Source organism: Oncorhynchus tshawytscha, linkage group LG09 (assembly GCF_018296145.1).
Source record: "Oncorhynchus tshawytscha isolate Ot180627B linkage group LG09, Otsh_v2.0, whole genome shotgun sequence".
Taxonomy (NCBI): domain Eukaryota; kingdom Metazoa; phylum Chordata; class Actinopteri; order Salmoniformes; family Salmonidae; genus Oncorhynchus; species Oncorhynchus tshawytscha.
This window is the reverse complement of record NC_056437.1, coordinates 62,263,000-62,288,048: the sequence shown is the minus strand read 5'-3', so window position 1 is coordinate 62,288,048 and position 25,049 is coordinate 62,263,000. Positions and strand designations below refer to the sequence as shown.

The following is a 25,049-nucleotide window of genomic DNA, read 5'->3' as shown; positions in this document are numbered from 1 at the left end:
CCCCCCTAAATAACCATCTGTCTTATGTAACCATACCAAATGTAACATTATACACATTTTGTTGTTCTGAATTTACATTTAGTATGTTATGTTGTCTATGAGACCAGGCTGCAACTATAGGTAGCCTACACTGTGCTCATAAGGCTGTGCTGTGTGCGCTCCCTCCCAGTCCCTGGGTACTCAGCTCAAAAAGCTTGTGATATTGTTTCAGTTTTTTAGGGACAAAAAATGTATCATTTTGTTTAGAATTATTGTTTTCAAGTTAGTTCAAAACTATATTCTAGGTTGTACATTGCAGTGAATAGCCTATGCCATTTGAATAACCTCCCAAAAGCCTGCCTGATTGGGCAACCATTTGGGTCATTGATTGGGTTTTTCTCGACTGTTTAGCCCATTATTTTGGCAATGTAATTACTGGGGGATGAATAACATTATATCCCATAGAGCTTTCCCTGCCGAGTTTGGATGGAAGTGATGGAAACAAAAATGGAAGTCAAAGGGCATGGGGTAAAACAGCATGCAGATTCCTACTGTACGTTCATTCTGATAATGTGCTCAAACCAAAATGGAACAAGGGGAGTGGAAATCAATACTAAGCAGACATAGCAGTGCCCTGCACTGCCATTAGAAAGAAGATGTCTGCAATACTTAATTGTCAGCATAATATTATACTGTCAGCAATCAGCATTCCTTTCATTATATATGGGCTGTGAAAACAAGGGCAACTTGGACTTTCACAATATTTAGACTACTCATGCATAAGGACTAGTACAAGTATAATGTAAACAAGTTTGAGGATAAAAAAAATCTGAATCATTTGATAACCAATTTTCTTTATTTGACATGTTACAGTGCTTAGGTCATGAATAGCATTTAAATTATAGTACTGTATTGACGTACTGCACTAAATAATACCATAATACAATGTCATATAAAAAATGATTAGCCCCCAAAAATATCTGTAATTGTATTCATTCTCTTTTCAAATTAAACCAAAATGTGAAAATATACCTAACTTAGCATAAATCAATGCCTTTGAATTCATTTTGGAGTACCTACCTTTATCACATGAACATTTGTCACTTTATTCTTTGCACACACTTCATCAATGAATAGTAAATTATATCAAAGCCGAGGATTCAACTTGCATACATTCTCAAATTCATGTTGAGAGAAAGTTATTATTTTTCTTAAATAGGAGGGAAAAAAATCATTTGCGCTTGTTAGTTTTGGCTTTTCATACAGCAGCATCGTATAAGAAATCATTGTTCTCTTACCAAATGTTTATCTATTTTTCACATGGTTTTCCTATATATTCTTTTCACATATATATATATATATTTATAATCATTTACAAAATATGACACTAGCTCAAGTTAATCTTTCTCCACTTTAACAAATTTGAGTTCAGCGGAATTTCCTTCAAAGCAGTCTATTTAAGACATCTGTCTTCATGCATTTTCATTTTTATATATTTTTTTATAATAATTTACACAATATGACACTAGCTGAAGCTCACATTTCTCCATGTAAACAAATTTAAGTTCAGTGGAATTCTCCTCGGGTCAGTCTGTTTTTGAGTCTTATGCCAAATAATGACAGTATTTACCACGATGAAGACAATTTGGGTCATTATTATACTAATTCAAATACTTCAATGTTTTCTGAACTTTATGCAATGTCATATCACGTAAGAACAATTTATACCACTGAATATTACATTTACTGTACACTATGAATAGGAAGACATTTTCTATATTCTTCATCAATGCACATTTATAAGAATTCTTGCAGTACATTTGATAAAAGCTGTCACTCTCCTTATCCTAAGTAGTGAGTGTAAAGCAATAGCAAGCATGCACATGGGTAATATTGTGTCTATATCAACAGGGCAGGGTATCAGCAGTGAAACCTGGATGGTTGTGAGATTTAGTATTTGCTTAGGGATGTGTTGGACTACACCTGACCCTGGAACATTGGTAACCAACCCTGGTCCGCAAGAACTACTTGGATGTGCAGGCTTTTGTTTCATGCCCTGCAATATAACACCTGATTGGCTAAACAACTGACCACCAAATCTAGTTAAATGCACTATTATAGGGACTGAGCTGGAACAATTGTCTGCTCATCCTAGGAGCTCTCTAGGACCAGGGTTTGATGGTGACCATGGCCCTATATTATACTGATTATATGTGCACACACTAGCACTAGTGGTCACTTGTGCCGGGAGCGCACTTGGAGGAGTGTGGGTGTCTGCTCCATGATCTGCACCAGCAGCTTGTCGATGTAGTCCTCTAGGTCGCGCACCTGTGCCTTGATCTTCTTCAGCTCCGCCTCGTGTTTCTCCAGCATCACCGCCTGCTGGTCAGAGGCCACCTGCTGCTTCTCCATATCCATCTCCTGCTGCAGCAGAAGGGAAATCAGCTCCATGTTTGTCAGCTGCTCATACTGGGCAGAGCTGTCTGCTAACGATTCCTGAGAAGACAAACACAGGCCCTGTATGAATACTTTGAGAATTCGTCATTCATTCATATCTTCAAGTAATCACTGTTCTGGATCTGACTGGATCTGTGACATAGAATGTGGAAACACAGATTAACAAGAGGAGTGACCCAATTAATAAAATATATTGCTGTCAGGTAATAGAACATGACCAAATCCTTTTCCATAGAATTGAACTGCCCAGTTTTCCCAAAGTAGATAATGTATCATTATGTAAATTCATGGACTTTTTATCCTTTACTATATTCAATGATTCATTTGTAATGTGTGGATACTGTTTCTATACTGGACAAATATAAACGCAGCATGTAAAGTGTTGGTTGCATATTTAATGAGCTGACATAAAATGTTCTATACGCACAAAAAGCTCAAATGTTGTGCACAAATTTGTTGTGAACAAAGTGCCCCATGGTGGCCGTGTTTTTTTAAATATATTTGTTATTTATTTCACCTTAATTTAACCAGGTAAGCCAGTTGAGAACAAGGTCTCATTTACAACTGCAACCTGACCAAGATAAAGCAAAGCAGTGCGACAAAAACAACAACAGAGTTACACATGGGACGAAACGTACAGTCAATAATGGGTTATGGTATGGGCAGGCATAAACTACGGACAACGAACACAATTGCATTATATCAATGGCAATTTGAATGCACAGAGATCGTGCCATACATCTGCAGCCATCACCTCATGTTTCAGCATGATAATGCACGGCCCCATATCACAAGGATCTGTAAACAATTCCTGGAAGCAGAAAATGTATTTTTCCATGGCCTGCATAGTCACCAGGCATGTCACCCATTGGGATGCTCTGGATCGACGTGTACGACAGCGTGTTTCAGTTCCCGTCAATATCCAGAAACTTCGCACAACATTCCACAGGCTGCAATCAACATCCTGAACAACTCTATGCAAAGGAGATGCGTCGCGCTGCATGAGGCAAATGGTGGCCACACCAGATACTGACTGGTTTTCTGATCCACGCCCCTACCCTGTTTTTTAAAGGGATCTGTGACCAACAGATGCATACAGTGGTTGCTCCACTAAAAGTTTTGCGATTATGTTGTGCGACTTTGAGGTCATTTGTGGTTTAGTACGGTACCCTGTGTCACCACTTCATTGCTCCAGACCAGCGCAGGGGGGAGTTAGAGCACTGATTATGCTTTTGGGTCCTACTGTGTCTCTAACTGTCAATGAATGGGTGACAAAACCTAAATAGGAACTGATAATTGTGCACGACTTCAGTATTACTTACTAAAACCTATAACTGATTGTTACACTAAGGTTTTTATTTTATTTTGTTAGGATTATTTTGCTCTTACTGTAGTACTGTAGCCCAGTCCCGACCAGTCACATTGTACAGTGCCTGAGTGGCGCAATGGTCGAAGACACTGCAAACTGTGTTGCTACAGATGCTGGTTCAATACCCGTGCTGCCCTCGACCGTGCTGTGACGACTGCAGGTTTTTGGTTTCTCTTCCTCTAAAAACAGAAATAAATCATTCTAAATAACAAACTGGCTTTATTTACAAATTAGCAACAATGTCTCACCCCCGTGTTCAAGAATGGCCTTTTCTCGCTCATTTTATGTTATTTGAAAATTAAATCATCTCCAAAATATTATTGTTTAAACAAAGCAATTATTATTATTAATTTTGAATTACATAAAAGCCCCTTGGATATTCTCACAGATATATTATTAACCCTGTTATTAGCAGGACAATTGGTCATGGTTCCCGAGTGGTGCATAATAGGATTGCCTTGCAGTTCTCCAGCTGTATCCACTGAAAGTGCGCAAGGTTGAAGCTACGAGGGCAGGGGGCACAGGATGGGCCGCAGAGCCGCGCACAGAAGACCGACCTAGCCCATGGGGAGGGGAGGAGGAGGAAGGGGGGTCGACACCCACCCCGCCACGCTGGCAACACTTTAAGGGGAATTGCACTAATAATGGCGCTGACTAAGGAAACATTCCTGCTGTTCTTAATACCAGTCTGCACGTTCAAACTAAAACAATGTAACTAATAATGGCATTTTTATGCTTTCGTTAATAAAATAATGATAAAAAATAATTTTTCAAAATCCCAATGTTTATTTAGTTATGGGTCCATAACGAATTACTACAGAAATATCCTCCAATCCTCTATATGTAATTATTGGCGGAGAGTCACGTCATATTTTTCGATGTACTGTTGGCCTACCATAGGCGACATGAGTCTCACTAGTGTTGAGTAATGTGCTGTTAAAGTGGTGTAGGTCTTATTTATTTGAAGAGCATATTGAAGTTAGAAGCAATAGGATTTGAAGCATTAGGCTACAACTATTTTAGCACCGTTTCGCACTGCTCTGAGACAAGCATGGGGACTGGTCTTGAAAAATCAATGACATTTTTATTTTCACTGAATCTCCATTTTGGTATTGATTAGCCAACACTTATGGTGTAGAACTGTTATGCTCTTAGTGTAACCTTTATTTAACTAGGCAAGTCAGTTAAGAACAAATTCTTATTTACAAGGACAGCCTACTCCTTCCTCCCTGTCAGGGAATTGAAACCCTTGGAAAAGAAACCATAATATCAATCAAATTAATTTAGCAAAATGTCCTAATATCAGTCCCATATACTATGTTCTTACAAAAAATGGTTTGAAATTCTCTAGTACAGCCACTTACTGAAGGCTATCAAATGCTTCTCAAAGATGCCCTCTGGTGGTCAAACTAGCACGAACTAGCATTAACGGTAACAGTGGTTGACACTTAAATAACATGCCATACAATTCTGCGGCACAATGCAAGCTGTGCCGCAGTACACAGCAACTTTTAAAGGACAAACCACTGTATCTGTATTCCCTGTCGTGAAATCCATAGATAAGGACCTAATGAATGTATTTCAATTGACTGGTTTCCTTATATGAACTGTAACTCAGTAAAAAAAAAAAAAAGAATTGTTGCATGCTGCATTTATATTTTTGTTCAGTACATAAACAGGTTCCCTTGTGGGACCACAATTGCTTTGCAGCATGTTCAGAATTTCTTTCAAAAGCGAATCAGTATACCGAATAAACTAAATATCATGAATAGTGTTGTGTTTGCATTGGCTCAAATATGCTATACAGCCAGCCAGGAATATCTGTAGGTGAGGATGGGGGAGAGTGACTAATCAATTGCTTCAACCAGGTTTCATCTGAGCAGGGTTTCAAAATCATCAGTAAAATAGAAAAAAATATTTAAAAAGCTCATAAAATTTTATAAATCCAGCACATGTCTACACAATAAGTGCAGGGTAACGTCTATGAAAGTGTGGTAGCGTCAGCCAGCCCTAAACCAGATAACATTATTATAACAACAACATGTTATAGGACAGAGAGAAAAAAGTGCAGTTTTATAGCTAATCTTATGCTATTTACACATTTTGCCATGAGGCTGAGAGAAAAGTTTTAAAGAAAATTTCCTGTAATAAAAAATAAATATCATGTTAATTATGTATTTGTTAAAAGTCCCAGGATTGAGACCAGGAAAACAGATCATATGTTTCCTGTAAAAACAGGAGAAAATATGAGACAAGAGAAAGTTGGCTGGTTTCTGGAAAAGCTCTCATTCGTGTCAAGGGTCAATTATCTGGTTTATTACAATTGCTTTGAAGAATAATATAAATTCACAGTTGTCATTATCAATAGAAAAAAATATATTTTAAAAATGCATTAAGATACAGTTGAAGTCGTAAGTTTACATACAACTTAGCCAATTACATTTAAACTCAGTTTTTCACAATTCCTGACATTTAATTCGAGTACAAATGATCTGTTTTAGGTCAGTTAGGATCGCCACTTTATTTTAAGAATGTGAAATATCAGAATAATAGTGGAGAGTGATTTATTTCAGCTTTTCTTTCTTTCATCACAATCCCAGTGGGTAAGAGGTTTACATACACTCAATTATGGATGGTGTTCTTCAGCTTGCAAACATGATGATGGTCATTATGGCCAAACAGTTCTATTTTTGTTTCATCGGATCAGAGGACATTTTTCCAAAAAGTATGATATTTGTCCCCATGTGCAATTGCAAACCGTAGTCTGTTTTTTTATGGTGGTTTTGGAGCAGGGACTTCTTCCTTGCTTAGCGGCCTTTCAGGTTATGTCAATATAGGACTCGTTTTATTGTGGATATAGATACTTTTGTACCTGTTTTCTCCAGCATCTTCACAAGGTCCTTTGCTGTTGTTCTGGGATTGATTTGCACTTTTCGCACCAAAGTACGTTCATCTCTAGGCGACAGAACGCGTCTCCTTCCTGAGCGGTATGACAGCTGTGCAGTACCATGGTGTTTATACTTGCGTACTATTGTTTGTACAGATGAACGTGGTACCTTCAGGCATTTAGAAATTGCTCCCAAGGATGAACCAGACTTGTGGAGCTCTACAATTTTTTCCTGAGGTCTTAGCTGATTTATTTTGATTTTCTCATGATGTCAAGCAAAGAGGCACTGAGTTTGAAGGTACACCTCCAATTGAATCAAATGATGTCAATTAGCCTATCAGAAGCTTCTAAAGCCATGACATAATTTTTCCAAGCTGTTTAAAGGCACTGTCAACTTAGTGTATGTAAACTTCTAACCCACTGGAATTGTGATACAGCTAATATTAAGTGAAATAATCGGTCTGGTAAGAATTGTTGGAAAAATGACTTGTGTCATGCACAAAATAGATGTTCTAACCGACTTGCCAAAACTATAGTTTTGAAAGAAATTTGTGGAGTGGTTGAAAAACGAGTTTTAATGACTCCAACCTAAGTGTATGTAAACTTCCTACTTCAACTGTACTTCATATCCTATGTTCAATTACATTAACAGTACATAAACTCAGCAAAAAAAGAAACGTCTCACTGTCAACTGCATTTATTTTCAGCAAACTTAACATGTGTAAATATTTGTATGAACATAAGATTCAACAACTGAGACATAAAACTGAACAAGTTCCACAGACAAGTGACAAACAGAAATGTAATAATGTGTTCCTGAACAAAGGGGGGGTCAAAATCAAAAGTAACAGTCAGTATCTGGTGTGGCCACCAGCTGCATTAAGTACTGCAGTCCATCTCCTCCTCATGGACTGCACAAAATTTTCCAGTTCTTGCTGGGAGATGTTACCCCACTCTTCCACCAAGGCACCTGCAAGGTCCCGGACATTTCTGGGGGGAATGGCCCTAGCCCTCACCCTCCGATCCAACAGGTCCCAGACGTGCTCAATTGGATTGAGATCCAGGCTCTTCGCTGACTTTGGCAGAACATTCCTGTCTTGCAAGAAATCACGCACAGAACGAGCAGTATGGCTGGTGGTATTGTCATGCTGCAGGGTCATGTCAGGATGAGCCTGCAAGGAAGGGTACCACATGAGGGAGGAGGATGTCTTCTCTGTAATGCACAGTGTTGATATTGCCTGCATTCCTGGTGTAACTCGGGCAGTTGTTGTTACCACCGTTGTACCAAGACTTCATTTATAGCCAAACTCATTGAAATGATTGCTGTTGTAATGCCAAAGCCATCTCATTTGACTGGGAAATTATGAAATGATTTAACTGAGAGTACCTGTCCCGCAGGTGTGATGTTCGGGATGTACTGATCCTGTGCAGATGTTGTTACAAGTGGTCTGCCACTGCGGGGACGATCAGCTGTCCATCCTGTCTCGACTGTAGCGCTGTCTTAGGCGTCTCACAGTACGAACATTGCAATTTATTGCCCTGGCCACATCTGCAGTCCTCATGCCTCCTTGCAGCATGCCTAAGGCACATTCACGCAGATGAGCAAGGACCCTGGGCATCTTTCTTTTGGTGTTTTTCAGAGTCAGTAGAAAGGCCTCTTTAGTGTCCTAAGTTTTCATAACTGTGACCGTTCCACGGGTGCATGTTCATTAATTGCTTATGCTTCATTGAATAAGCATGTGAAACAGTGTTTAAACTCTTTACAATGAAGATCTGTGAAGTTATTTGGATTTGTATTAATTATCTTTGAAAGACAGGGTCCTGAAAAAGGGATGTTTCTTTTTTTGCTGAGTTTATGTTGCTACTGCTATTCAATGAATTAGTATCTGTACCAAAATAGTGCAAAAGGTATGCTATCTAGCATGTAAAACCATCCAATTGTATGTTTGTCCAACACATCCCAACAGATGAACGACTATAATCAGAAATGTAACTGAATGCTATACAATCGACCACAATGACCCCCACTAGCCTAGCCACAGCTAACAGTAAAAAACATGAACCGCTAAGCATATTGACTGGCATTTTGCCTTTCAAAATAATAAGTGATTAAAATGGATACAAATATTGGATTCATGCAATATCTGGACTACATAATGCTAAACAAGGTCAGAATGTTATACAGTGCATTCAGAAAGTATTCAGACCTCTAAACTTTTTTTCACATTTTGTTACGTTACAGCCTTATTCTCAAATGGATGAAATAGCTTTTTCCCCTCATCAGTCTACACACAATACCCCATAATGACAAAGCAAAAACAGGTTTGTAAAAAACAGGTTTATAAAAAACTGAAATAACACATTTACATAAGTATTCAGACCCTTTACTCAGTACTTTGTTGAAGCACCTTTGGCAGCGATTACAGCTTTGAGTCTTATTTTGGATATGATGCTACAAGCTTGGCACAACCGTATTTGGAGTTTCGTATTTCTGTTTATTATATTATAATTAAGTCTATGATTTGATATTTGATAGAGCAGTCTGACTGAGCAGTGGTAGGCAGAAGCAGGCTTCGTAAGCATTAATTCAAACCGCACTTTCCTCTATTTGCCAGCAGCTTTTCGCAATGCTTGAAGCACAGCTCTGTTTATGACTTCAAGCTTATCAACTCCCGAGATTAGGCTGGCAATACTGTAGTGCCTATAAGAAGAGCCAATAGTCAAAGGTCTATGAAATACAAATGGTATAGAGAGAAATAGTCCTATAATAACTCCAACCTAAAACATCTTACCTGGGAATATTGATGACTCATGTTAAAAGTACCCACCAGCTTTCATATGTTCTCATGTTCTGAGCAAGGAACTTAAACGTTAGCTTTTTTACATGGCACATATTGCACTTTTTCTTTCTTCTCCAACACTGTGTTTTTGCATTATTTAAACCAAATTGAACATGTTTCATTATTTATTTGAGACTAAATTTATTTTGTTTATGTATTATATAAAATGTAAATAAAAGTGTTCATTGTTCATTCAGTATTGCTGTAATTGTCATTATTACATATATATATATACACGATTTAGATCTTTCAGCGCCAATACAAATACCGATGATTTGAGAACCAAAAAGAGCCGATACCGATTAATCGGACGATTTTTATTTATTTTTTATATATAAAATATACAGTGCCTTGCGAAAGTATTCGGCCCCCTTGAACTTTGCGACCTTTTGCCACATTTCAGGCTTCAAACATAAAGATATAAAACTGTATTTTGTTGTGAAGAATCAACAACAAGTGGGACACAATCATGAAGTGGAACGACATTTATTGGATATTTCAAACTTTTTTAACAAATCAAAAACGGAAAAATTGGGCATGCAAAATTATTCAGCCCCTTTACTTTCAGTGCAGCAAACTCTCTCCAGAAGTTCAGTGAGGATCTCTGAATGATCCAATGTTGACCTAAATGACTAATGATGATAAATACAATCCACCTGTGTTTAATCAAGTCTCCGTATAAATGCACCTGCACTGTGATAGTCTCAGAGGTCCGTTAAAAGCGCAGAGAGGATGATGAGGATGATGAGGATGATCATGAAGAACAAGGAACACACCAGGCAGGTCCGAGATACTGTTGTGAAGAAGTTTAAAGCCGGATTTGGATACAAAAAGATTTCCCAAGATTTAAACATCCCAAGGAGCACTGTGCAAGCGATAATATTTAAATGGAAGGAGTATCAGACCACTGCAAATCTACCAAGACCTGGCCGTCCCTCTAAACTTTCAGCTCATACAAGGAGAAGACTGATCAGAGACGCAGCCAAGAGGCCCATGATCACTCTGGATGAACTGCAGAGATCTACAGCTGAGGTGGGAGACTCTGTCCATAGGACAACAATCAGTCGTATATTGCACAAATCAGGCCTTTATGGAAGAGTGGCAAGAAGAAAGCCATTTCTTAAAGATATCCATAAAAAGTGTTGTTTCAAGTTTGCCACAAGCCACCTGGGAGACACACCAAACATGTGGAAGAAGGTGCTCTGGTCATATGAAACCAAAATTGAACTTTTTGGCAACAATGCAAAACGTTATGTTTGGCATAAAAGCAACACAGCTCATCACCCTGAACACACCATCCCCACTGTCAAACATGGTGGTGGCAGCATCATGGTTTGGGCCTGCTTTTCTTCAGCAGGGACAGGGAAGATGGTTAAAATTGATGGGAAGATGGATGGAGCCAAATACAGGACCATTCTGGAAGAAAACCGGATGGAGTCTGTAAAAGACCTGAGACTGGGATGGAGATTTGTCTTCCAACAAGACAAGGAACCAAAACATAAAGCAAAATCTACAATGGAATGGTTCAAAAATAAACATATCCAGGTGTTAGAATGGCCAAGTCAAAGTCCAGACCTGAATCCAATCGAGAATCTGTGGAAAGAACTGAAAACTGCTGTTCACAAATGCTCTCCATCCAACCTCACTGAGCTCGAGCTGTTTTGCAAGGAAGAATGGGAAAAAAATGTCAGTCTCTCGATGTGCAAAACTGATAGAGACATACCCCAAGCGACTTACAGCTGTAATCGCAGCAAAAGGTGGCGCTACAAAGTATTAACTTAAGGGGGCTGAATCATTTTGCACACCCAATTTTTCAGTTTTTGATTTGTTAAAAAAGTTTGAAATATCCAATAAATGTCGTTCCACTTCATGATTGTGTCCCACTTGTTGTTGATTCTTCACAAAAAAAATACAGTTTTATATCTTTATGTTTGAAGCCTGAAATGTGGCAAAAGGTCGCAAAGTTCAAGGGGGCCGAATACTTTCGCAAGGCACTGTATATGAGAGAAAAGACCCCCATGGGTCCCCCGGCCTGCAGGGTATGTGGTACTCCAGTGTTGATAAATAACATACATTTTTATAAACTAATCCAATCTAGTTGGATTTATTGCACCCGTTACTGAAATGGTTGTTCCAGTTTAAATGGTTTAGGTAGTCTAATTCATTCATTTTTCTAACCCTGCAAGTCATTCTGAATACAGATTGTGGGAATCCACTCTGGCTGAATTCCAATAGGATTTAAACATCAGTTTGCAAGTCCTCATAATGGGACTTGATGCTGGTTTTGCTTTAGCTTATGCTGGTCACCAGTATCCAAAACATAGCAAAGGCTGGTCACCAGCAAAAGCACAGTGAAGGCTAGTCCCCAGCAATACAGCAAATGCCAATCACCATAAAAAACACAACTTTTAGGCTGGTATGCCAGCATAACCAGCCAGACCATTCTGGTCAGACCAACTTGACCAGCTAGACCATGCTGGTCTGCCAGAAGAACCAGTTAGAGCATGCTGGTCAGACCAGCTTGACTAGCATCATACCAGCACTGACCATCATGAACCAGCATAAACCAGCATAGACCAGCTTTAAATGTATGCTAGTCTATTCTGTTTTTTCCTGCAGTGATAGTTTGGCTGCGTTTAGACAGACAGCCCAATTCTGCTATTTTTTTCACTAATTGGTATTTTGACCAATCAGATACGCTCTGAAAAAGAGTTGACGTGAAAAGATCTGATGTGATTGGTCAAAAGACCCATTAGTGGAAAAATATTTGAATTGGGCTGCCCATCTAAACGCAGAGTTTGTGGCCTTTTTATACCTCAATCTTCTTCTCAGTCTCAGCCACGGCCAGTGTCTGCTGGGCAGAGCGGCCTGGGTGGATGGAAGACTTGAGCTTCTCCAGAACTGACCGGCCCTCTTTCTTCTCCCCCTGACTGGCTGTGGTGGTCAAGGGCTTCACTGGGTGGGGGCTGCAGAGGAAACATCACCATCAAAGGTTCACTGCATTGGATTATGTGTACATATACATTTTCACATGAAAATCAGTACAGTACAATATGAGGCACTGGCATTGTATGTGGGAATATTCATAACAATGCTCTGGCTTGGGTTTAGAATTTTCAGTATATAATGCAGACCTCAAATCAGTCCTCTACATGATAACAAAATGTGTTTAGCATCAGGTTTCAGCAAGAGAGTGTAAAAAGAGCTCATGTTGTCTGATTTGTGTATATCACAGAGCAGGTATGACGTATCAGGTAATGACAGGCTCCAGAGTGAAGTTTCCCCTAGGTACAGATCTAGGAACAGCTTCCCCTCCCCAATCCTAACCTTGACCATTAGTGGGGGAAATCAGCGTATAAAGGCAACTTCATCCTACACCTAATGAGAGAGTGAAGGAAGGTACTTCCATTTGGCTTTAATTTACAGATGGTCAGAATGACAGCACAGAGAGCTAAAGCAGTTGTTTAATCAAGGTTAGGCTGAGATTCTCATTATGATGACTTTGATTGTGATTGTGGACTCCTTGATGTGATGGGACAGTCAGCAACACAAATGTTTGACACATAAATTAACAACACAGAAGTGAGATGAGCAACATAAAAGATTAAGCAATTCACAAAACAATGCACTGTCGCAAACAATGGGTTTGCATGGGCAGGTGGTACTGGCAGGGAGATGTACTGATTAATTTAGAGAACCCCTCTTAAGGAAGCTACTTGAATAGATTAAATCAAAGGAACCAAATCAATGTATTTTGTTTGGAAAAATGAGAATACAGTCTAACAATATATAGATTTTCAAGTTATGCCAGCAGTTGAGCTATGTCTAACTATTTCATCCCATTGTTGACTACAACCTGGCAACCCAATTTGGTAACTCAAACTGGCAACAAAACCTGGTATTTGTATTTTCTCAAGAGGAGTTTGAGTGGGTACACTCTGCAGCGCTTAAGTGTGAGGAGAAGTCTCACCTGCTCTCCTGTCGGGGCAGGCTGCTAGCTGGCTGTGTCTCCTCAGGCAAAAGTGTGTGCCGTGCATCGACCAAGGGCTGGGCAGTGGTGTAGGAGGAAGAGAAGGAGGAAGAGGTGTAGGGGGCCACAGCCAAGGTGGTACTGGCTCCGGTACTGGGCCTCACGGTCGGGGGGTGATGTATGGAGGGGGACAGGGGTGGGGGGCAGCTTAGCCTGGCCATTAGTTTCAGTTGCCAGGGAGGGGGTAGCAGAGGAGGGGTTGGAAACACAGGGGTTGGAAGCATGCACTGTGGTGCCAGGCCTTAACCTGGCACTCATGGGGCTTCTCACGTTTGGGGCTACTTTGGCGTGGAGGTCTTCAAAACTGATCGCCCCAGCATATTTGGATGAGGAATGTTCCGTTAAGCAGTTTTCTTTTGGAATTGACTGAGTGGAACTATTTGTGTGTATTTTTTGCGAGGACACAAATAATGTAGCTGCCTTGAGCGTTGTCTCTCTATTCGGTGACAAAGGGGAGGAAAAAGGAGATTTGGTGGGTTGATATGAGAACGGTCCTTCAATGCTCTCTGAGATTATTTGCCCAGGAGACCGTGATTGGTGAAGAGGGCTCTCACCTAATCCTTTGCCAGGGCTATTTGCACCACTGTTGCCGTGGAGCTCTCGTATCATTCCCTTGAGACTTCTGTGAGAACTAGTGCCCCTTGGTGAAGACTCATTGACAGGATTGGTTCGTTTGGCCAGAGGCTGACTCACTTCCTGTTTATTGCGTACAACTTCCTGTTGCATTTCCATCTGGGACAAAACTGGAAAAGATCTAACATGACATAAAGGGTCTAGTTTTGAACTGTCCATCTTTGATTTTGTAATGTTGCCATTTCTATCCATTGGAGATTGAGTGTCTTTTAATTCTACAGTCTCTCTCTCTATGTTAAGACTGTCAGGTGTAAAAATGCTAATGCTCTTCATATTGCTTGCAGAATCTCTGCGTGATGTATTCAATTCACATCCTCCATCTTGACAATTGTCTTGACAAAGCGAGGAGACTTCTGGTAATTTCACTTTTACAGCAGAGTTGACGTCTATAGTACTAGTCTTCTGAAAAAATAACATATCTTCTGCATATAGCATCATCTGCTCATGAGATAATGCTATGGGAGTATCTTGTGGAGGTTGAGGACAAATGCCACCTAAACCTTTGAGGGTATGCACTGTCATCATGTCAGATGGAGATGGGGAAGCATCAGAAGCAGAGTCAATAAAACAAAAATCTGAGTTACTTTTGTTTTTATTAAGGTCTTCTAAGGTAAGCAGAGGTGATTCATAATTGTTGTTTCTGGACTTGGTGGGCTTATCTGGGTGAATTGAGAACGAGTCCGTTGTTGGGTCTGGTGGAGTTGAAGCAATGTCTAGAGTCCTAAGACCTGATTTAGAGTGTTTTGGGGAAGACTTAGTCAGTAGATCGGCAACAGTCCTTTCACTATTAAGAAGCATTACTGGCAGAGATAAGTCTTTGAGTTCAGAATGTGAAGTGTTCTTTACAATAGCATATTTTCTTACAGTGGGACTGGCGTCCGTCGTATCCTCTGAAGCCAACGATATTATTGAATCTGTTGCATCTGGCCATAGGTCCTGCTCAGTAAATATAATTTTATCATTTTCATCTCGTAATGGTTCATAGTCAAACTTCTTGAACTCATCTTCAGACTTGAATGGAGATGGAGACTCTGGAGACATGTTGGCATAATGTTGTGAGTGTACGGTATGAAAGTCCAACAGGTCACTACTGACAAGGTCTTTGCCTGGGCTTGGGTACAGGTGTGGACTTGGTGTGTGTCTCTTGTGCCCCCATTCTCTTGTGTGCTGTAGGGAAGCTGCGCCTGTTTGTGACAGGAGACAGGCCTCTTTCTGCACCGCCAGTTCCTGACCCCTGTGCAACCAGCTGTCAGAAGGTCTCTCGTTCACCAGAGTCCGTATTATGGGCCTCCGTGGAGGCAATGGTGGAGGCTCTTCTTCTTCACTCATCCTCATCTCCTCAATGGGTGGAATAGTGTAACTCTCATATGGAGGAGTGCTTCTTACTTGGGCTTGCCTTGAGGTTGCTATTGAAGGGTGATTGGTAGGAGAGCCCTTTGGCGAATTCAGTCTGCTGGAGGCAAAGGCATCAAAGGACTCATCCCATTCTCCTCCCCCACTCTCTGATATGGAGCGAGACGTAAACGGATTGGGGGGGCTAGCCGTCGCTGGTGTCGGAAGTAAGGCAGGAAGGGACGTCTGCCTGGCTACAGGCCTGGGCCGGTCTCGCCATATGGCGGCCATTTCAATTTGCACGGCGGGATCGTGGGTGGGACTGGGGACGCTAGGCAAAGCTGTGGAATGACAGAGGGGTGTGACGGGGGAGCAGGTAGCAAAAGGGGGGGACCTCTGGCCCTCTTCTGCAATGAGGTCCTCAAAAAAGGGGTTACACTGCATACGCGGGAGGAAGGGGTTGAAGGGAGAGATGGGGTCAGGGGTCAGAGAGGGAGAGGGAGTGAAGGGGTTAGTTGGATGGGCACTGTCGGGCGAGGAATGGCCAGTGAAAGAAGCAGAGGGAGACGAGCACTGGAGGGGAATGGGGGAGCGAGGGGGAGGTGGAGGAGGGGTGTCTGATTCGCTTTCTACCTTAGGAGAAACTTCCAGCCTGTGGAGGGAAGGCACAAGCAGTCCTCTTTGTTAATTCTGTGCCAGCTGGCCCATTTTAAAATATGGGTTCCATTTGTCTAACACAGAGAGAAAAAGGCAACCAAGCCAACTACTGTCTATTTGAGGACTATCTTGTGAATATGCCAACAAAATTTAAACAATAATGGGTTATGGAAAACAGCAACAGGAGTTTACTACAAAAAGCAAAACTGCATTTAGCAAATTACTGAAGCAAGGTGAAGAGCAAGATGTACTGAGTTTGGTATTTCAGGAATTACTGTCAGATTATAGACAGTAATACTGCAGGATGATCTAATAGCAAGAACAGGTGATTAGTGTACTGATCCAGTATTCATAAAGAATCTGAGATTAGGAGTGCTGATCTAGGACCAGTTTAGCCTTTTAGATCATAATGAATGAGGTTACATGGGGTGGGGGTCAGCACTGCTATTCCAAGACATTATGAATACTGGCCCAGATGATTAGTGCACATCTAGATCAATGTTCCACAACATACCAAACCTAAGTTCAGGTAGATCCTGTGGCATTAGTACTTGAGAACCCCAAGCGATTTTAAGAGTGAAATATACATATGCCAAAATGTATATGCCTTTCCAACTCCAGTCACATAGACTCTTTGAGTCTTTGATTTTCTTTTGATTGGAAGTACAGTACATTTTTATACAAATGGCCTAGATGTCAACTATTATGCTGTGTTATGAGGACAGTATGACCATTAAATTATGGCCTATATGAGATTGCTGTAAAATGGTGGATGAACTTGCCACATTTCCGTTTTAAAGGAACAGGGGGCAGCATAGACACTGAAAACAAGGAAATCAAAACCTTCCATGATGTAGATGTCTATTGTGTGCTTTCGATGGAAGGCAAAACTGTATGAAGCCCTGGAGAATGGAGCCACAGAGCTGAAATGACCCTCCACTCACCTTGGCTTGTTCTGGGAGTCACTGGAGCCAAACCAGCCTCGCAGTCTCCCCTCAGGGGGAGGAGAAGCCTGGCTCAGCTCGGACTTGGCAGGTAGAGAATCACTCCTCCCTCCGGAGAATAAAGTTTTTCTGAGCTTCTTCCCTTTGTCTGCTGAGTCCACCGTGGTAGTAGAAGACAGCATCGGGGCTGCTGCCTGCACCGGCCGACCCCCCACCCGAGCACTTTGAAACTGGGAGACTGGAGTTTCGGCCTCCTTCTCCTCAACCTTCTCATCTTTCTTTACCTTGTCGAAGGACCAGCGCCGGCCCTCGCCGGCGGAACCCTTGTCCTCGCTCCGCTTTGTGAGGTTCTGCAGCGAACGAGAGAGAGGGGAGCACTTCTCGAGCAGGACCAGCTTGGATGGAAGGGTGCTTGAGCCCTTGGGACCCACCGGTTCAGATCCATAGACGTGGCTTCCGTTGATGCACAGAGAGGATTGGGAGAGAGTCATACCTTGACCCTTGAGGGACTCCACAGCAGGACAGGGCCGGGGAATGGCAGTCGTGGTGATCCTACTCGCCTCGTCGCTGAAGGCTCGCTTGTGGGTCAGTATCTTTGGGGAAGACTGTGTGGTGGTAAGCACTGTTTGGAGGGGGAAAAGTATAATAATAACCTCTATTCCAAAACAATTCCTTAAAATGCATAAGCATGCCATATCCTTGAGATATAGTAAATGCTTTTTCCATGTTTGTTAAACATTCTGTCAGCATATAATTTAAATACAGTTCATGAATTACTGTGCATATTACAGACATTTAGGGCAATTTCGAAAGAAAATGAAACCCGTGGACAAAAATAGAGCAAATCTTTTATCTAAAACACAGAGGAAATCTGCAGGCTTACCTTTTTTAGCTAGGACTGTATCTCCGTGGTGGGTGTCTTTGACCTTGCTGCTGTAGATGGGAGAGCTGGGGGGGTCCACCAGGAGGCCTAGACCCAGAGAAGGGGGACAGTGGCTTTCACTGGTCGTGGACGACACGCTGCTTTCTGAGGCCAGCGACGAACACGACCTCGTGTCAGAAGACCTCCGCAGCTTTCCCTTACCCAGGAAAAAATCCTTCACCTTGCTCCGCTTCTCCTCGGCTACCTCTACCTCCCCGGGGTCCTCTCCCCCTCCGCTCCCCTCCCCGAATGGTTGCCCCAGGGAACTCGACAGGGCAGCGAAGCGTCCCGGCACAATAGCCGAGGAGGACTCCATGTCGCCCCTCTTCCTCCCCGTCACGCGGTCCTTGAGTTTGCCGAAGGTAGAGCGCGGCTTGTCCTTCATGGTAAGGTCGAACATGCTGGCTGTCATGTTGTTGCGTGTGAACTGGACCGTTACCTGTATCTCGCCACGCTCCTTCTCCTTCCGGCTGGCCTTGGAGTTGAGTTTGAGCCATCTGGAGCCACAGAAAGAGAAGACTGTCAGGGGTCAAACATCCCCAGTGGTCCACACATGCGTGTGACCAACATTATTTTATATAAAGGTCTATAAAAGAGAGCATATGGCCTCCCATTTGTTTCATGCAGCGTAAACACCATTCAACGCATACTTTCACTGTTAAGGGATACATTTAAACACAAAGTACAGACCGAAAGTGACATGATTTAACTGACCACATTGGAGACAAACAAAACAAAAAACACCACTGAAAGAAAATAACAAAACATTCACTTTTTTGCCTGACAGCCAGTAGTAGCATATTGCGTAATGTGGCAGTAGCCAATTCAAAGAGGGGAGGGTGTTACATTTTTTATTTGACCATTGTGTTTCTCCAAGTTTGATAACAAACTGTTTCTTTAGCATCCGGGAACTAATTCCACATTCCTGGGGTTCCTCCCACCCACCACTCCTGTTGTCTGTGACGTGCTGAAGGGTACACCTAGGAAATCCTTTCACTGCGACCCTTCCCAGGCCCCTTCTGAGAAGACTTGAAACCATGTATTCTGGAGCCAAAACAAAGCTGCTACTCAATTAGAGTTTCACTGCATAGAGAGAGCCGGAAGAACAGTGGGCACACAATTAAAGACAGATGTGTGGTGTTGCTTTTCTCTACTACTATACTCAGAGCTGTTGACTATGGACATTGTTTGCATACTACCGAAATTCCCCTTTGAATATCTCCACCTGTTACCTCTACTGTAACTTCCGCTACATGTCTCAGAATGTGGCAGATGTTGGGAGCAATGCATAGCAGTCTGAAGGGCAGATGTTTCAGGTGCAAGAGATGTTTCAGGTACAAGTGCAAGAGAAATTATAAACATTGAAACCCTATTATAACATACTGGATATCGTATGGGACTGACAGTGGCTAAAACCCTGCCCTCTTCTCAGGTGTTTTGTGTCTCCTTATTCTTTTTTCCAGGACTGACAGCACCGACACTGTTGTATTTGCCTCCTTCGGGCTCCTACCCATTGACCCACCCTGTATTCATGTTGCATCACAACCGATGGCGGGCACAAGACAAAAACCCCAGTGTACAAAACATTAAGAACACCTTTCCATGACATGCACTGACCAGGCGAAAGCTATGATCCCTTATTGATGTCACTTGTTAAATCCACGTTAATCAGTGTAGATGAAGGGAAGGAGACTGGTTAAAGAAGGATTTTAAAGTCTTGAGACAATTGCGACGTGTATTGTGTATGTGTGCCATTCAGAGGGTGAGTGGGCAAGACAAAATATTTAAGTGCCTTTTGAAGGGGGTATGGTAGTACGCTAGGTTGGCTGGATGTCCACCACCCAAAGGACATCCAGCCAACTTGACACAACTGTGGGAATCATTGGACTCAACATGGGCCGGTATTCCTGTGGGGGGGTGTAATTCAATTGTAGGAAGGTATTCTTAATGTGTTGTACACTCAGTGTGTAGTAGGGTCTAAGCTATAACATATGCCCGAATATGAAGAAAAAAAACATATATAATTGACATTAAAAGGTTTAAGAAAATGTCAACAATTTAATAATCAAAACATATTTTTCAAGAAATCATAAAATAGTTTGACAATCCTGTTTGTAAGTGATATCAAACTCAACCGTTTATCTTTTCCAGTGATAAAGACATGGATGTCTCATGGTATGGTGGGCAATATTCCCTCTAAGCTGTGCATGGGTGCGCAGTAGCCCCGAGACTCAGCACAGAAGAAATATCAACCCACAGAAGCACGAGATTGAATTTCACTCAACTTTCAAGAGCAGTGGTCACCAACCGGTCGATCTCCAAAGCATTCCTAGTTGATCGCCAAACATTTCTGTAAAAAACCCAACGATAAAGCCTTGTGTTCCTACTTTTTAAAATTTGTCTCGGGCTGTTGGCGGTAGGTGCACCCGATGAGCACCGAGTAGGCGAACTGTTGCCCTTTTGAACCATTTCACGTCTGAAGGTACAAACTCTGCCTTCCCGACGGGCCCAGAGAGCAAATCAAGTGCACTATAGGCCTACTGCTGGCCAATCGGATGGCTCAGATCAGTAGAGGCTGCTGAGGGGAGGATGACTCATAATAATGGCTGGTACGGAGCAAATAGAATGGCTTCGAAACCATGGAAACCATGTGTTTGATGTATTTGATACCATTCCACTAATTACGCTCCAGCCATTACCAATTAAGGTGCCACCAACCTCCTGTGGCCTTTTGGTCAGTGTCAGTGGAAGAAAGGGGGATGTTGAGAGGCGGATCCTCAGATTGATGCTCTCTCTCTCCACTGAGACTGACCATCAGATGCATTCAACATCAGCCCAGTAACATAAAAGTAAAAAGCTAATTATTTAAATGTATGCTCACTCAGCTGTGCCTCACAAGTAATACAACAATGGATCTATTACCGGTGTGATCATATAGCCTACCTCAAATGTTTAAATATAAATGGCCAGAACAACAATGCATCGGCAGGGCAATTCAAGCAAATCCAATTTGCGGTGATAATGTATTGGGCCTATAACTTACTGCAAAAACCTCACTGCTACAGTACTGCTTTTAATAGGTTAATCTTGCATATGCTTAAGTTTTTTAAGTCACGTTAAAAAAAATCTGAGCGGTAGATCTCGGCTTGCAATTTGACTCAGAAAGTAAGTGTCCACTGTCATAGAGTTTTCCCTGTTAACACCATCAAAATGTCCCTTTAATGTGGCAATTGTGATTGAATCAACGCAATATTGGCCACTTTCAATGCAGCATACTCTACACATACTCTACATATACCTGTGCAGAATAAACAATCAGAGCTGCAGTAGGCCTATATGCAAATAGACCATTGCCATATATGGATCTGTGGCATTTACTTGGAACTGGACTGGGTTTACAGCATGAGTGTTTGTGAGTAGATGCGCTTGTTTTGAGATCAAAGTTAAGAGCTGCATGTAGCCACGTGTGCATATTTTGCTCATATCCTTTGCTAGTTAGTGTGTTATTAGCTCAGTTATAGACAATTTGTAGTCAGCAATAGGGGAGTGATTGCTTCCTACAAGAGCACAAAATGTGTATATTTCTAGACATCTTTGAAAAGTGAGTCAGCTAAAAAGCATTTATTTGTCTTTAAGGGGCAGTGTTGTATTTTGAGCAGGCTTGAATAAGCTAATTAGCTAATAAGTAGAGAGTAGCATAATTTGTCTAATTCTCTGTAATAAATGGCATGGGAATAATAATGCATTTTATTTGCATCAAACAACACAACATTTTCAGTCACCTTGTCTGAAGGACAAGTGAATAAACAGGTTAATGTCGAGCCCTGCATGTTTTTTCAAGTCTCGTGGAATGTAGGCCTACATTAAACACCACACATTGGCTGCTAATGTAGGCTGAATGATAGAACAGCTATTTCCATGTTAAAATGTCAAGGGATGCTTTTTCTCCAAAGGTTTTTGATGGTAGTCCACTCTGGTAGGCCTACATTATGATCAAATAGACAGAGTAGCCTACTTGGCCACTTTTAAAACTCTAGGTACACCCTCTGTGATACACCCTCAGTGTTCACAGTCAACGCGTGCTGGAAGATGCTCCCCCGAAATTTCACAAAGTTCAAGTTTGCGCTTAGCAGACCTGAAATTTGCTCACTGCCGCAATATCCAGGTGCAATATCCAGAAAACACTTGCCATTTCCTGGTTGCTAAAATTCTAATTGTTTGCCTAATTTCAGTTTATGTGACAAAACAAGCAATGCATAGTGTAGAGAATCATTGTACCATCTAAACCGCTGTGAAATACAGTAACAGTCAAAAGTTTGGACACACCTTCTCATTCAAGGGTTTGTCTTTATTTTTACTATTTTCTACATTGTAGAATAATAGTGAAGACATAACTATGAAATAACACATATGGAATCATGTAGTAACCAAAAAAGTGTTAAACAAATCAAAATATATTTTAAAATATTTTATTCTTCAACGTAGCCACCCTTTGCCATGATGACAGCTTTGCACACGCTTGGCATTCTCTCAAACCAGCTTCACCTGGAATCCATTTCAATTAACAGATGTGCCTTGTTAAAAGTTCATTTGTGGAATTGCTTTCCTTCTTAATGTGTTTGAGCCAATCAGTTGTGTTGTGACAAGGTAGGGGTTGTCATGACGTGGCCCTTTCTGGGTGTAGATCGTGGCTTCCCCTCTCTCTCACTCTCTCCTACACCCAGGTTCTGTTATCTCCGGCCATAAATTCCTGGCGGAGACTCTCTCCACCTGGTCATGCAGAGAGAGAGACCACACAGTGAACAAAGGATTTCACTTGGCCGAACTCCTAAATCCCCAAAATGGAAGAATTAAACAATACGTCCATTTTGGAGAATGTGTAAACGGTCGGTTGAGAAGCCAGCTACGACCCGGTCCGTTTTGTTTCATGTTTGTCACCTCATGAAAGACACTACAGCCACATTACCCTAACTCTGTTTATACAGGTGCCGCAATTATGAGGTTTGAATCTAATTCTTGTATAAAATGAATGAGTAAAGATGAAAATATTTCTGAAATGATGTAATGTGAGGTTAACCTTTCATTTAAGAGAATTGTATTCCCTGTAAAGTTTAACTAGTCAGTGGCTATGCCCCCTTTGAGCACAGACAGGATCAGGCATCATGGAACCACCCTTTTCTATTGTTAGGAATAAATCCCACTCCTGAGGAAATTCACATCAGACCATGCAAAGCTGCAATGGTTGTTGAATTCCTAACCATACCACGTGGAGCATTAGCTACATGATTGGAAATTGTTAAACTCTGAGACTATAGATCCCTACAGAATAAGAGAAAATCTTAGATACTAATTACTAGACTGCAGCTAGAAATGATGTAAACCTAGGATGCGACTACCGACAACCGCCGAAACATCTATCTATGAGAAAAGTTCTGAATGGTACTCTGAAGTATCTATTCTAACCACAAAATACTTTGATCTTTGGGGAAATGCAACCAGAGAGACTCTGATGAACTTTCCAGCAGACAGACCGGATTCCAACAGAGAAGACAACAATGACATATGGGCGTAATTCCAACATACTCGAATGAACAGCCGTTCATGTGCAAAGGATTAGCTCTTCAATGTATATAATTATAGACTGTGTGTAATGAATCCATTCGTCTTTCCCGCACCTTTATCAGTCCACACCCCCTTTCCTTTGTATACCAAGCTGTCATATCGATTCAGCCCACTTGGTGATCTTCCCTATTATTGTTAGTAACCAATATCTATTGTTGTTTGTTATGCATTTCTGTGATTATTTAGTTAGTTAGTAAATAAATTATTAAGCCAAATGGTGTATGGATGATTCATGGTGGGCTGGGTTCGTGCAGATAACCAAGAATTCTACGACGTTTGAAATGAGACTGACACAAGGTAAAGAATAATTCACTAATAGAAGATATTAAAATATCTGAAGAGTTATATTCTGAAAATTCTAACTTTGTAATCTGAAAATTTTCCGTGGTGCCCCAACTTCCTAGTTAATTACATTTACATGAATAGTTTAATCACGTAATAATAATTACAGAGAATTGATTTGATAAAATAACAGTCTTCACCTTTAATGATACTAAAGACACTACAGGGTGGTATACAGAAGATAGCCCTATTTGGTAAAAGACCAAGTCCATATTATGGCAAGAACAGCTCAAATAAGCAAAAGAGAAACGACAGTCCATCATTACTTTAAGACATGAAGGTCAGTCAATCTGGAAAATGTCAAGAACTTTGAAAGTTTCTTCAAGTGCAGTCGCAAAAACCATCAAGCGCTAGGATGAAACTGGCTCTCATGAGGACCGCCACAGGAAAGGAAGACCCAGAGTTACCTCTGCTGCAGAGAATAAGTTCCTTAGAGTTACCAGCCTCAGAAATTGCAGCCCAAATAAATGCTTCACAGAGTTCAAGTAAACAGGCACATCTCAACATCAACTGTTCAGAGGAGACTGCAGGAATCAGGCCTTCATGGTTGAATTGCTGCAAAGAAACCACTACTAAAAGACACCAATAAGAAGAAGCGATTTAAGTGGGCCATTAGACCGGTGGAAATCTGTCTTTTGGTCCAAATTTGAGATTTTTGGTTCCATCCAAAAACGTATGTGAACAGATGAACGCCGCATGTGTGGTTCCCACCGTGAAGCATGGAGGAGAAGGTGTGATGGTGTGGGGGTGTTTTGCTGGTGACTTAATTCGAATTCAAGTTACACATAACCAGCATGATGGTATGGGGGTGTTTTGCTGGTGACACTGTCGGTGAATTAATTAGAATTCATGATACATTTAACCAGCATGGCTATCCATGCTGGTTAAGTTAAAAAGCTTATTTCTCTTAAATTGTGTGCACAAATTTCTTTACATCCATGTTAGTGAGCATTTCTCATTTGCCAAGATAATCCATCCACCTGACAGGTGTGGAATATCAAGAAGCTAATTAAACGACATGCTCATTACACAGGT

General features: G+C 41.4%; 1 protein-coding gene across 2 annotated transcripts in view; it reads right to left on the bottom strand.

The window, feature by feature from the left end:
• Positions 1-813: 813 nt before the first annotated feature.
• The window catches only part of LOC112246434 (rab11 family-interacting protein 5), a 41,821-nt gene continuing 17,585 nt past the window's right edge, over positions 814-25,049 (bottom strand). The window contains exons 2-5 of one of the 2 annotated variants that reach the window (XM_024414748.2): positions 18,012-18,547; positions 17,129-17,750; positions 12,348-12,498; positions 814-2,475 (exon numbers count right to left, since the gene is read on the bottom strand). In XM_024414748.2, coding sequence (XP_024270516.1) covers positions 2,215-2,475; positions 12,348-12,498; positions 17,129-17,750; positions 18,012-18,547 — 1,570 coding nt within the window. In that variant the 3' untranslated portion in view covers positions 814-2,214. Of the gene's footprint in view, positions 2,476-12,347; positions 12,499-13,502; positions 16,180-17,128; positions 17,751-18,011; positions 18,548-25,049 lie in introns of those variants that run through there. The other variant, XM_042327184.1, reaches the window with a different exon arrangement.